Source organism: Lepisma saccharinum, chromosome 3, assembly GCF_977018435.1.
Source record: "Lepisma saccharinum chromosome 3, izLepSacc3.1, whole genome shotgun sequence".
Classification (NCBI taxonomy): domain Eukaryota; kingdom Metazoa; phylum Arthropoda; class Insecta; order Zygentoma; family Lepismatidae; genus Lepisma; species Lepisma saccharinum.
Genome location: NC_139231.1, coordinates 10840065 through 10853484, shown reverse-complemented (window position 1 = coordinate 10853484; position 13420 = coordinate 10840065). Strand labels below are relative to the sequence as shown.

Below are 13420 nucleotides of genomic sequence, written 5' to 3'. Positions count from 1 at the left end.
CACTAGTGGAGGGTCTTGAACTTTTTTGGTGTGGTGGAGGGGAATATCCCCTAGGAATGACGACATGGCCACTGCTGTTAGCAGCCTTTGCCAGACACATAACGCCATATAGTGAGAAAATGTGCGCGAAATCAGTTTCGTCACTCCTGCACCTCCATTTCAGGCCCGCTGACCCTTTTTCATGAATTTCAAATGGAGAATCAAACCTTTCCCATGACTCGAACCCTATAGTTTTGGTGTAATATCCTCTGCCTAGTTATTTACTGACTGAGCCTAATACTTGTCACACCCTGATTTTCAGTCCAGAAATTGGTTTATAACCTTTCATCGCGTAATTGTTGCATCCATGCATCAGATAACGAAACCAATGACAGTGGTGCATAATCTTCACACACAGAAGATTACATTTTGTAAGTCTGTATTGCAAACACTGTAGTAAATTTTCTCAGGTGTAATATTTTGACTATTATCCACAAATCGATACCAACTAATGTTATTTTTTTTTTCAGGCCGGAAAAATGTTTGCTAACTGTCACAAATAAATGATGTGTATGAATTTGGACTATTCAATTTTAATGTATATTCATGAGTTTTGTGCATCAAACACAAATTAAGTACACATAATTGGCATAAAAACTGCAACAATTATGCAGTGAAATACAGTAGGAACAATTTGAATAAATTATGATATGAAAACTGATAATGACCGACTCACGGAACATATACACTTAGACAGTAACTCGTACCTGGAACTTTCAGGTAGGGTTACTAAAAGTCCAGGACCTCATACATTCTAATGGGTTCTATTGGAATCCGCAACAGAATCAGAACTTTTTTTTTCTCTCGCATGATTTACATTCGGTTTCATTGTTCATTGAAAAAAAGTTCCTGGACCGCATTTAAATTGACCTAAAAAAAAAAAAGTTCCTGGACCGTATTAAATTCATACAGAAAATTGATGTGGAAAAGAAGTTCTTGGACAGAATTGAAATACTTTAAACATAAAAGGTTCTTTGCAGTCTAGAACCCATTTACACTTGCTTATTTTATCCCAGACTGGCATTAAATTTATTTACAATTCCTGGACCTTTCACAACCGTGCTTTCGGGGGCAAGATTGCGAGTTGAATACTCTGCATGCTAGACTACCGAGACAGCTATCTTAATTTATAACCAACACTTCAAGGGGACGCAAGGCAAACCATCAAATGGAATATAATTTCTCCTGCATAATTTATATTACTCCTTTTATTGACTAATAGTGCAACTGCACAATTCAGAGTTAATGACTGAAAGAAGTGGGGGTAGTGATAAAAATATATGAGGGGAAAGTTACAATGCAATATTTACACTAAAATCCACAATTTTTTGTTTTCTTCAAAATTTTACACACACAATTAATAACAGGTTTAACCAAACATACATACATTATATGCTTTCAGATACATCTGAAAAATACACTTCTCATTAATTTACAAACGTACATCTCATATTTCTTTTTTGCACCTTAAATTCTCTATAAATAAACACATCCCAACAAAAACTTAATGCATTGTGAATAAAATCATCATTGGTGCAGGATAAGAAAGCAAGAGATATATTCTGACCTGTTTGTATACCATATATATATACGTATATACATTTATTACTGTATGCATGCTGACATTTTCAACCTTTATGAGATGTTCCCTTCATCAGCAGCATCTGCACTTTTATAGCAAGAATAGATATTCCTTTGTCACAAAAAAATATTTGAAAATAATATTTTTTTAAAAAAAATTCAAGCACTACATAAGTAGTTACCAATAATGATTCCTTTTTAACATGTAAAAATTAATAAAAATTGACACTTCATTATGAAACTATCAGTTACTTGCAAAACTGAAACAAGTGGAGGTAGGATTCTGCACATTCTTGAACAAGTTATATTACTATCATAGGTTAAGAGCAAATAATACATTATTCAAACGACAAATCATTAATTGTCCGTACAATAGATTAAAAGTACAACGTACAATATTATTATTTATTGTACATTACTGAAAATTTTCCCTTTTTAAGTACAAAATTTTATTAACAAAAAAATATCAGGCATACATGTAAAATATTGCAGGGGGGAGGAATGAATTCATATTTTAAATTTAATGCAAATTAACAATTCCAATTGGCCATAAGTTCTAAAGGGAAAAAATGTCAACACGTAACGTTACATATCTGATATGTGTCAGATCTAACACTGAGGTGCATTCATATAAACAACAAGTACAGTTACTTTATACACATCAACAAGCCACGGAGAGGCTTAGCAGAGGAATATTGTTACTATGTTCAACATTATAACCCTAGGTACTAGAGTTTTGTTGGCAGAGCTAAAATTAGCTCACAAAATTGTTTATATATATATATGTATATATCACAATAAAGTGATTACACGAGTATTACATCAGCAACCAAGAAGCTCTCATACCAAGACAGTTGTCACAAACAGGTAAAGCATACAACTTGAATTCATACATTAAGACACTGTGTATATAATTTGAATTGATTGGATTATTCAAGTTAAGTCCTAGCATTAGCATGTATGGTGAGCTGGGAATTGTGATATTACACACGATTTACCAAAAATCACGGATAGAAGTTGTTGGAACTATTTTCTATTAATGAAGCTCAATATATGTTCATACAGAACTGAATCTTATCAGTGTAACACAATTTATTCAATAGCCAATGTCTTTCATTACTGACAATGCAAATATGTATGCTTATTACGCTTTTGTGAGACTTTATAAAAATTGCTGCTTCATTTCTCTGTACTGGTACTCATTATTACTTGTCAAATTTACAATATCATTATAATTAAGGTTGACAGACAGCTGTATTCTACAATCCATTTTTTTACGAAATGTGAGAGTTCATACTGTTATAAAATATATACAGGATGTTTCACTTGCTCTCAGCCCCTGATTTTCCCTTATAACTTTCAAACTAATGAACGTAATTCAGTGGAATTTGATATGGACATGCCTTGCTGTACGAGAAGCATGTTGACCTTGTAGCCAGTGTTACAAGTGATTGCCATCAGCATCAAGGCATGCCTCTCCATGTTGCAGAAGGTATTCGTAATCATCCTTTAATTTGTGCAGGCGTCACATGAAGTAGAGAGTAGTACCGCCACACTTGTATCTTTCCATAACTGTGCTTCTCACATACTATTTGTCCGGGTCAAATTTCACTTAAAAGCATCCATTAGTCTGAAAGTTATAAGGGAAAATCAGGGGCTCGAGAGCGAGTGAAACACTTAGTATAAAGTCCACTTTATGCACAGATAGGAAGGCTACTCAGTGGGATCTGAACCACTGTGCAATGTGCCTCCACTGGGTATCGAACTTGGGACCCATTCCTTACAAGGCGATGACATTACCACTACGTCACCACGAAGGTCCAATATATACTGCATACTGCAACAATATATCAATTGTGTTAATGTACAACAGCTTATTTTTATAATCTAATTTAGTCTGTTTTGTATTGCCACAGGGACAACATGAATTATATTACAAATGTTATTAGGGTTGTGTTATTGAAGGCCAGGTATCAACAAAACTTTGTTTAAATTTTCCACAAAATTACAATTAATCTTCCATAAACAATACATATTTGTACATGTAATAAATTTGTATTTGGAAAAATAAAATACCAAGAGTGTATGTTAGATGCTTTATCCAATTAGAGGTGTGGAATTGTTACTCTTTTCAGAAATTGGAGATTTAATAGGTTTTCTATTATTTCATTTCTTAATATTCATTTACATGAACAAAATTAATTTCACATATTTGTTCAAAGGTAATAAGTCTGGTTAGAGAAGTTTAGGTCCAACATTTTCAAGAGGCCTGTGATTAGACCACTTAGATCCGGGAATTTCACTCGCTGTATTTGCTTCATTACAAGAAATTTTTCCAAGCAGGACATATCCTCCCCAAGGTATTGTTATTAAGCTAAACTTTTGTTGTGTGATGTCCATATGTGTTTGTGATTGTCCTTTCATCTATTCTTTATCAAAGTTGAACAACAATTTATTTACTTATTTGTGATATAGTTATTTTACGTCACTTTTCTGCCACTTTTGGCTAATTGCGATAATGAGGATGAGTAATGATTATTGAAATTGATGGAAGAAGACTCACAAAGAACAAGAAGAAAATTTGCAACTACTGAAAACGAACAATTTTGGTCTCTCTTTTGCTTTCATTGCTTTATTTATAACTTTGTATTTTCTGATCCTAATAAATCCATAAATTACATGTTTTATCACACTATTAGGTTAAAATTAAAAATTAAGGTTTGCATAGTTCCTTAGCAACTATGATTCAAACTTTTAGTCAATTCTTGAAATATTTCAATAATGAATATTTATATCATTTGCCATTTTCAAGTAATTGAAAAACATAACTTCAATATTCTTTACAATAAATGTCGGAAAGATTCCAAATAACTGATAAAACATAGTCATATTACAAAATGTGTTGTTTTTTTTATTCTTGCTGCACTGTCCTAGGATGAAACCTGGAGGGGAAACAAAGTGATAAGATTTTATTAGTGTAGTGTGTCTTGGTAGTGTTAGCTTGAAAGAGTTCTGAGAACCAGGATGAAATATTGTAGCAATAATAAAAACCACTAATAGTAACATTTACTGTATTATTTTCTAATGTCCAACAGCCGTTATGCAAACTTTTAAGAATAGCATTAATAAATGCACTCATAGTTGTGCATACTGTGACAGTCCCTTGTATCCTCACCCTATGATTATATGTTTATTAAAATTATTAATTTGTTACAAAATTCACCTTTCCTTAAAAGCTGAAAAATCAGAATAATAATTACTTTTGTACAACGTTGTTTATGTTTTATGTTATTCAATTTTGCTAAGTGCTGTATAAATGATGTAATATTTGGAATTTTGCTATTGCTATGGTAACAAATATAACACACACAGAAGTAATATCTTCACCTCTGTGCTTTACTTCAAGGGATTTATGAAACAATGAACCAATTCAAATTGCATAAATGATTACGAAGTCATCGTTACAATGCATACATCCAAATATATACACAATGGCTTTTCAATTTCTATGGATATTGCAGAATTGATAATGGTTCAATTCAAAAGTCTAATAGCAAGATTGTACACACAGCTGTGGCGTTTCAGTAATAATGAGAACCAGTACGGCAAATTCTCTGCAATATTCTTTACGTCCACTCATCATGAGGTGATATGCATTTAAGTCTACCACAATTAACATGATAATATATGAGGTTTACAGACAGGTCATAACTTTCCATGACAAAAAAGGGAATTAAGATAAAAAAAAAACTGCAGAGAAGGAAAAGAATTAAAAATCTGGCTGTGGACTCACAAAAGTAAACTACGACTATACAGGCACTGATAAGACATGTTGCTCCCATTGATATAACATATTTGCAAGTTTATAACAGCCTGAGTTACACATGATTTTTTCAAAGCATCTATGATATACCAGATATGTCAGTAAGAATAGACCTACTTTATTAACAAGCTAAATACATTTAGCTTTAGTGAAGAGCTTACACATTTTCTGCATAATATGTACACAAAGTAATGCTGCAGTGATTTTAAGGTCCATTATGCACACTAGTTTTTAGAAAACACTGAAATTTATTTAACTTTTTGCCTTCTTTCCCAGTCAAATAATGCTAAATGCTTCATTTGCCTAGCTTTACACAATGTTCTTGTTGCGCTTTGCAATGGTTAACAGTTGTGTTTTTTTTGCTTCGGTGGTTGTACTGTTGCAGAGTTTTGTCATTTCAGAGCCAATTGCATGTATTCAGGAAACAGGACCGTACAAGATGTCCACATGTGTGAAAGAATAAATATGATTTTTGTGAGGACACAGTTATTGTAAGCTAATAAGATTTGTATGTTACACCGAAGATTAGTCAATACTATGTTGTTCATAAACATCTAAATTCTTCCATATTTTTCAAAATCACCATCATTACCTGTTTGGTTGTTGCACATGGATTTTTTGCTCAGCAAATAAAGTATCACTGGGGGAAAAATATTAATTTGGCATGATTGTGTGACAATACGAATGAATATTGCAACTAATCATCCCATACTTTAGTGCAATATTATAAAGAATCAAAAAATATATATAGTTCATTCAAAGACAAAGATTAAAATAAAAAAGTTCCTGTAGCTAATGTGAAAATTTGAAATTCATCATTTTCAAGTATTATTTGGAAATATCCAATACTATCTGGAGTACACCTATTGTTTTCATTTTTTTTGATACACAAGAGAAATACATGGAATATAAACACTAGGTTATTCCACAATGGTGGATTGTATTGGATTTATTCCACTGGCAAAAAAGAAAAAATAATAAGGATATTATACAACTATTAACCTTTGAGCCATACATTTTTTAATACTTCAATCGGGTCAAATACTTATGAAATTTCTAATTAAAAAAAAAAATTCTGGAAATGTGCCAATTGTTTTACAATTTAATTAAGTCATCTTAATCAAATGACGGACTGTAGCTGGGACGAATGGGACACCATATTCACTTAGAATCAAGTTACAGCTATACCACTGGGAATCATGGTACTCTATTACTAGATGAGGATAAGAAAGTAAATGGAGGAAACCCATAAAAAATAATGTTTCTGAAAACACGAACAAGTCTAGGCAATAGTAATACTTCCTGAATATACTTGAGATACCTGATACGATTGATAAGGAAAAACACATTAAATAATATGCTGAAGTGTTAAAATATTCCTATTGGGTAGGTAGGTGTAACATGCATCATACTAACTGCCTCCGTGTAAGAAGCACTTCAGTAAAAAAAAGCATTACTTTTTGAAAGGAACCACTATACCTGAATGGTAGATAAAAATGAAAATTCTTATCACACTGGAACTCAAGTAAGTTTATAATATAAGTGAATAAATACAAGTAAATTGATTTTTCAAGCCAAATAAAGATTTTTAATTACAGTTTTCCAATTCCCCTGTAATTTACAGTGGAACCTCGATTTTACATTTTTCAGGGGACCAAGCTGAAAAAAGCTTAAAATGTGCAAAAATGTAAAACTGAGGAAAATTTTAAAACATTTTGCGATGTCGGGACGAGCAAGATTGAATGTATAATAAGGGAAAACATAAAATACAGGAACGTAAAATTGGGTTCAACTGTCTATCATTAATGACAGGTTTTGAGCATTCATATTTTTCCAGCTTCAAAATGAAAGATCTGAAGAAGAGAGCATGTGACTTCTTGCAGCAGTGTTAAAAACTTTTCTAATTGTAAAGTTGTAGTGTTTAAATAAAGTTGTTCTGCTACCTTTAAAATTGATTCAACATATATTCTCCATTAAAATAACACTCCATTTTACTTTCTGCAACAGTTCTTTACCAGCAAGCATAGTTTTATCATAGAAGTGCAATGGCCCATTGTTAACAGACACATCTCAAATTACTACTGAACCTCGTCATTTAGCCTTGCTCACAAATATTCAAATATGTACACACACACATGCATACATACATACACACACTCACACAAATATTTTTAAGGTGCATGTAAAGTCCATTAGTAAATCCAAAATATTTTCTCTCGTGATGCCTCAAGCTTCAAACAGAAGACGGATAATAGATCACCATTCCGTATACAGAAATTTTGACAGGCAACCAAACTTTGAATATGAGTCAAGAAGATCCTCAAGTCTTACTTGAACTATGAATTCAATGATGTAAAATATACTGAATGACATTGAAAAACTGAAGTGAAAGAAAGTAAACTTCGAGCAATATTAACCAAATATTGAAGCTCAGTCTACAAAAATACACTGCATGTCTTTCATACAATGTTATTGTATGATACATTCTCATGAACAATATCTGCCAATAACCAAAACATTACTTGAGCTAATAATGTATCTACGTCTTATACAATGCGATTCCATGCCAAGTAATACAAGTAGCCATTCTGTCAATTTGAACTAAAAACAATAAATAGGCAGAGATTCACGTAACATTATTCATCATGCTTTAAAATTCAGATTACACCAGAAATAAGAACTTCTCTTTTAGCACCATAAATGCTGAAATGTCCGTTCCTTAATTGTATTTTTTCTCCTATAGGTCTTCTTCTTTTTCTTTTTATTATTATAAATCAAGGATAACTCGCTGATATTAAACTAAAATATATTTGGCTGAAGTAAATTTCACTTGTTCATATGCTCTAATTATAATATTAGCTACCACAAAGTTTAGTGATAGTACTTCAATTTCCTCTCTTATGCGATGACAACTCATATTCAAATCAAAATGTAGTAAAGAAAGGTGAAAATAAAGATATGCCTAACGTCAATTTCCCGGAACCAGTTGAATTACCAAAATAAATTTGTCAATTTTTCCTGTCTAAAGAATATCAGAGAGATAGAATGATATAATTAATATGATGCTTGATTTTCTATCACGAAAGTCAATTGTAGTGTTTGAATTTCCTTCTAATAGACTTTGAAAGCACTACTATTGTCATGTTATACCATGAAGCATTGATAGCAGCATTACATTTCAGCACATTAGCTGGCACTCACACATGCATTGCTCACACCTTGCGAACCACACACACAATTACGTACACATTGTTTAAAAATAAAAATCACACAAGGTATTTTTCTGCCTTAGGAAAAATCACCATTGAATTGGACTAGAGAACTGTACAAACACAATAAATAACTCTAGATACATTGGCAAGGGGAGTTATACAATGGCAAGTTCATTTTTCTGTAACAATAGATTCTTCAATACCTAACACAAAAAAAGGAAAGAAAAGTGTACACTGGATATTCCCATACAGGAATGGGACCATTTAAATAAAAAGTGAGAATCGTACAACATAGCAAGACTTGTTTGCTACGTTACATTTTGCAACTTCCGTAAAACATTGAGAAGTTCGCAGCTGCCTCGTCAAGCTGAGACAATCACTCGCCTCTTCTGGAATATTTCTCCTCCAACTCTGAATATATTTTTCTTAAATATATATATATATCATAAATTTATTACACAGCACATTATAGAAAACAACATCACTGTCCACTAGTAACTAAAATGTAACACTGTCACGAACAGTGAAGTGATAAGTGTTTCAATATACACCAGTCTCCGCTGCAGATATCTTTATACCACACTCGCACTTATTTCTTCACCAGACTTTTTATCCTGTTGATTTTCACTTTGTTAGGCAGGAGAAGATTGTTGTTCTGTAGCTGAACATCACTCTGATCCTTGATGGTTTGTTCTTTGGCACCCCTGAACAGTCCAAAGAGAACAATATGAAGTACATCATACAAAACAACCAAGATATATTGAAGCTAAAGATTCATTCATCTAGGCAAGTACTTGGAGAAGGATATAGCTTACTTTGGGTTTCACAGGACAGAAAGGAGAAAACATAGGACATACTTTGACGAATAATAAAAAAAACAATGAATTGGGGTTAAAGACATATTGTGCCCAAATTTTACTGATCTGATGATTCTATAAGTAGTTTGTAACTCTGTGAATGATAATACTGTTTTGTTACTTACTACTTTTATATCACGTAACCTGGATTTGCGAGGAAGCAAAATTTAAAAGGTTAATACTGTACTCATTTTGTTAAGGAATTCCTCAACTTTTCCAGGTCCACAAAATTTCAAGAATCAAATTGAAGTTCCTGTAGAAGAGAATCAAGTTTTTTTCAACACTATTCTATATAAATGAACAAAAATAAACTATAAAAATAACATTTCTATAGAAGCAGCCTAAAGAAAAAAGTGGGAAGAATTACTTGTAATTGAAAAGAAATGGTAATTTACAATTATGACCAATGAAAGGACATGCAACTGCTATTTCAAACCTGTATCCCCTGTCGAGAAAAAATGAACAAATTTTATCAAAAGATATGGTAGAGATGGTGTAAAAAAAAAATCAACAGTTGGGAGGGGGAAAGGTTTACAGTAAGATTATGGGAAACAGAAGGAGAAGTTTGCTACAGGTCAGAAAATGAGGCAGATTTTGCACCTTTGTCAGTTGTATTTGAGAGCAGAGGTGAAGAGGATCATTGTGGAGAATGAGGAGGAGGGAACATAGGGTTATAATCGATTGTTTTGAGGACTGGTGATTTCTTTCGAGAAGAAGGAGTATAAAGATACTAACACCCGTTGGACAAAATGAACTGTGCTTACTACGAAGTGTGTAAAGGGACACAGTAGAAGTTTCTAGCAATCGTTGCAGAGAGTCTTCAGATGGAAGACTTCGCTGCGTTGGTTGTAGAAATAGAAGCCTGTGCCAGTTCGTGTTGAGATTTCTCCAAAGTGACATCTCGCGAGCTTTGATTGTGCTGTCTGTAGGAAGTAGCAGTTATCCATGGACATTTTCTTTAAGTCATTTGCTCATGATAGTGTAAAGGGACACGGTAGAAGTTTCTAGCAATCGTTGCAGAGAGTCTTCAGATGGAAGACTTCGTGCGTTGGTTGTAGAAGCCCGTACCAGTTGGTGTTGAGATTTCTCCAAAGGGACACCTCGCGAGCTTTGATTGTGATGTCTGTAGGATGTAGCAATCATTTGCTCATGATAGTTTCTAATTGACAGTTAATAGTGTCCTGCCTTTTGGATGTGTGATCGTTCGCGTGGTTGAAAAGGAGCACATGGAATTTACTTGGATACAGACTGTTTCCTTGTGATAGTTCTTACAGCGTGGGAAGTGAAAAGGACACATCAAGTTTGTAGTTCAACCCAAAGCTGAATTTTAGTTGTGAACATGAGGTTCGTTAGTCGAGAAGATGGTGTTGTGACCAAGTTCGATCTTCGGACCGTAGATTCAGCAGAGAGTTACTTCAAAAGAGAGGCATTGAAGAACTTCAGTGGAAAGAAGAAACGGAAAACAAGAAATCAAGAAGCTACGATGAAAAGTAAGTCTTCCCCTGGTGTCAAGAGTTCTCAAGGTATAATTTTTTTGTACCAAAGTGTTACTTAAAATGATAATTGAAAGATTAAAAGAAAAGTAACAGTGCAGTGCTGAATATCTCGCAAACCTAGTTAGTTTACGTAAGTAGAGGTCGACCATATTCTCATTTTAAGATTTCAGAGTTTAATTTTGTTTAATAAGCTATGTTACCTATACTTCCTCACTTAAGACTAATCTAAGGCATCTGAAGTTAACTTTTGTATTAATTTATCTAAGTAAAACAAAACCTTTGAGATTTACAGGTCAAATGTAAATTTTGTGAAGTGCTTTAATTTGGAAATCTATAATAAAAATCAGTAAAAAAAATACTTTGTCCTTCCTTAGCAGTTTTAAAGTGAAAATTAAACATGAAAAATCTGTTCTTGCTTGAACGCAACTTCGAAGCAAAACCAATCTTATTGTTATAGGGTGTGTGTGATTTTGTTGAGGTAGGGCTGCTATTGGATGACAAGTACAGGGGGTGCAGGGAACCTCAGCTGACCCAAGGCTTCGATTAACTACTTTGTACTGATAGAAATATTTGAATACTGTAGTAAGTTAACACTGCTGACATTAAGTTAGAATTTTGAGTATTATCTTACAATTCTACAATATCAATCTACCAAAGTTTATTAAAGAATTCAGAAAACAGAATTAACATACACACTGTTACTTGTTGATGTTACAGCTGCATGAATGTTTGCCCTGCAGCAGCAGAACTGTTCTACAAACATTTCTCCCCTTTCTACAAACTGCTAAGACATTTAAAATCCTTTGAAAACACAGAATACCTTCTAGAGCATTCAAGTGAACTTTTCTGTGGTTTGATGTTGCAGGACAGACAGGTGACGAGGGATGTGAATGTGGCTGCACTCACAAAAAAAGTTTCATCCTGTTTTTGTAAATTAACAGATTAAACACTTTGCAGAATATCCTGAAAATGCAGTGTTTTTCAGAGACAGGTTGTTTTTTTTTTGCTGCTTTTCAGAAAATCATAGAGAATATGTTGCAAAGTTTGTTATTTACCTAATCTTTCAGAAACTACATCCTCTTTGTGCAGATATATATTTTATATACATTTTCTCATATATATGAATGTTTTTCTACAAGAAAAATTCACATTGTAATGAAATTTACTGAAAACATTTTCAATATGTAATATAGAAATTATTAATGAAACATTAATAAAAACTTCCTCTTTAGATTCGAAATTGTCATTAACTGCAAAATCAAAAGCAGAACCCTCGTAAAGAATTTCTACAATGTTCATATAAATTGTTCAATACAATTCTAAAGAGTATAAGGAAAAGTGCAATGTAATTCGACATGAGTGCAAGTAAAATTCAGCAACGAAGAAAATGCAACATCTAGTGGTTAGAATTTGAAAGAGCTTGTTACAACATGCGTGCACAATAGGCGTGGTGTGATTATGACAGGTTATAACCTTTGCTTGTTTGGAATTCATTAAATTTTAACATAGAATATTGTCAAGTTCACGGTGACTTCTAGCACTGTATTGTGTTCCATGGCAACATAAGACTATTTCTAGATATCTAGATAACAGTAAAAGCAAACCACATGAAAGTTCACTTGAATGCTCTACAAGAACACTAATTTCAAATAATTTAGAATATAGTGGTTTTCCAAAAGGAGAGAAATTTTCAAAAAATATTTTTTGTTGCTGCAGGCGAAAGGTCCAGCATAGCCTTAAGATCGTGATGTTGACAGCAAATGATATGAAATATCAATTTCTTTAAGCTTCCACCTAATCACAAATCATTTTGTCACAGGAACAATGAAAACTTTAGACAATTCTCAGGAAACTACAACTATGAGAAAAGTATTAGCTGGCATCAATGAGTAAATCTAACACGTGCCCTATAGGCTAATACTGTGAAACCTCGATTATACATTATTCAGAAGACTGTGGCTAAAGATATTATTGTGCAGAAAATGTTTAATCCAGGAAAATATTATACTTCCAGGAAGGAAGTAAAATCTGGGAATATAAAATTGATGTTTCACTGTATAGATATGCTAGTGCTTGTGTCAACTCAGCCCTGGAATACATTTATGCTGGAATTCAGATTCAGGAACATGTGTCAGGTGATGATAAAATAAAACTCATGGAATATGGGGCATTTATCCTGCAGCTTGGCAGCTACGAGCTTTGAATATACCAAGGAACCGATTTGTTTCTGATCTCAGCAGTTGCAACATGTCCTAAAAGCTCCATTGTGATTGGCTCCATCAAGATAATTTCACCCCTTCGTTTCAGTCCATTACTGATGTGCTTTTCTCTCTTGTACAATTTCCCATCATTAAATAGCTCTTTTTGAAATATCTAGTGTTAAGCTGACCAATTTTGATTGAATGTAATTTT

The 13420-nt window shown here is 33.1% G+C and overlaps 1 protein-coding gene across 1 annotated transcript in view; it reads right to left on the bottom strand.

Annotated features, from left to right (window-relative positions):
* Nucleotides 1–1229: 1229 nt before the first annotated feature.
* Schip1 (Schwannomin interacting protein 1) overlaps nucleotides 1230–13420 on the bottom strand; it is a 310208-nt gene continuing 298017 nt past the window's right edge. Inside the window, exon 12 of the mRNA XM_083118304.1 lies at nucleotides 1230–9359. Within this exon, the coding sequence (XP_082974430.1) occupies nucleotides 9245–9359 (115 nt within the window). The 3' untranslated portion in view covers nucleotides 1230–9244. The remainder of the gene's footprint in view (nucleotides 9360–13420) is intronic.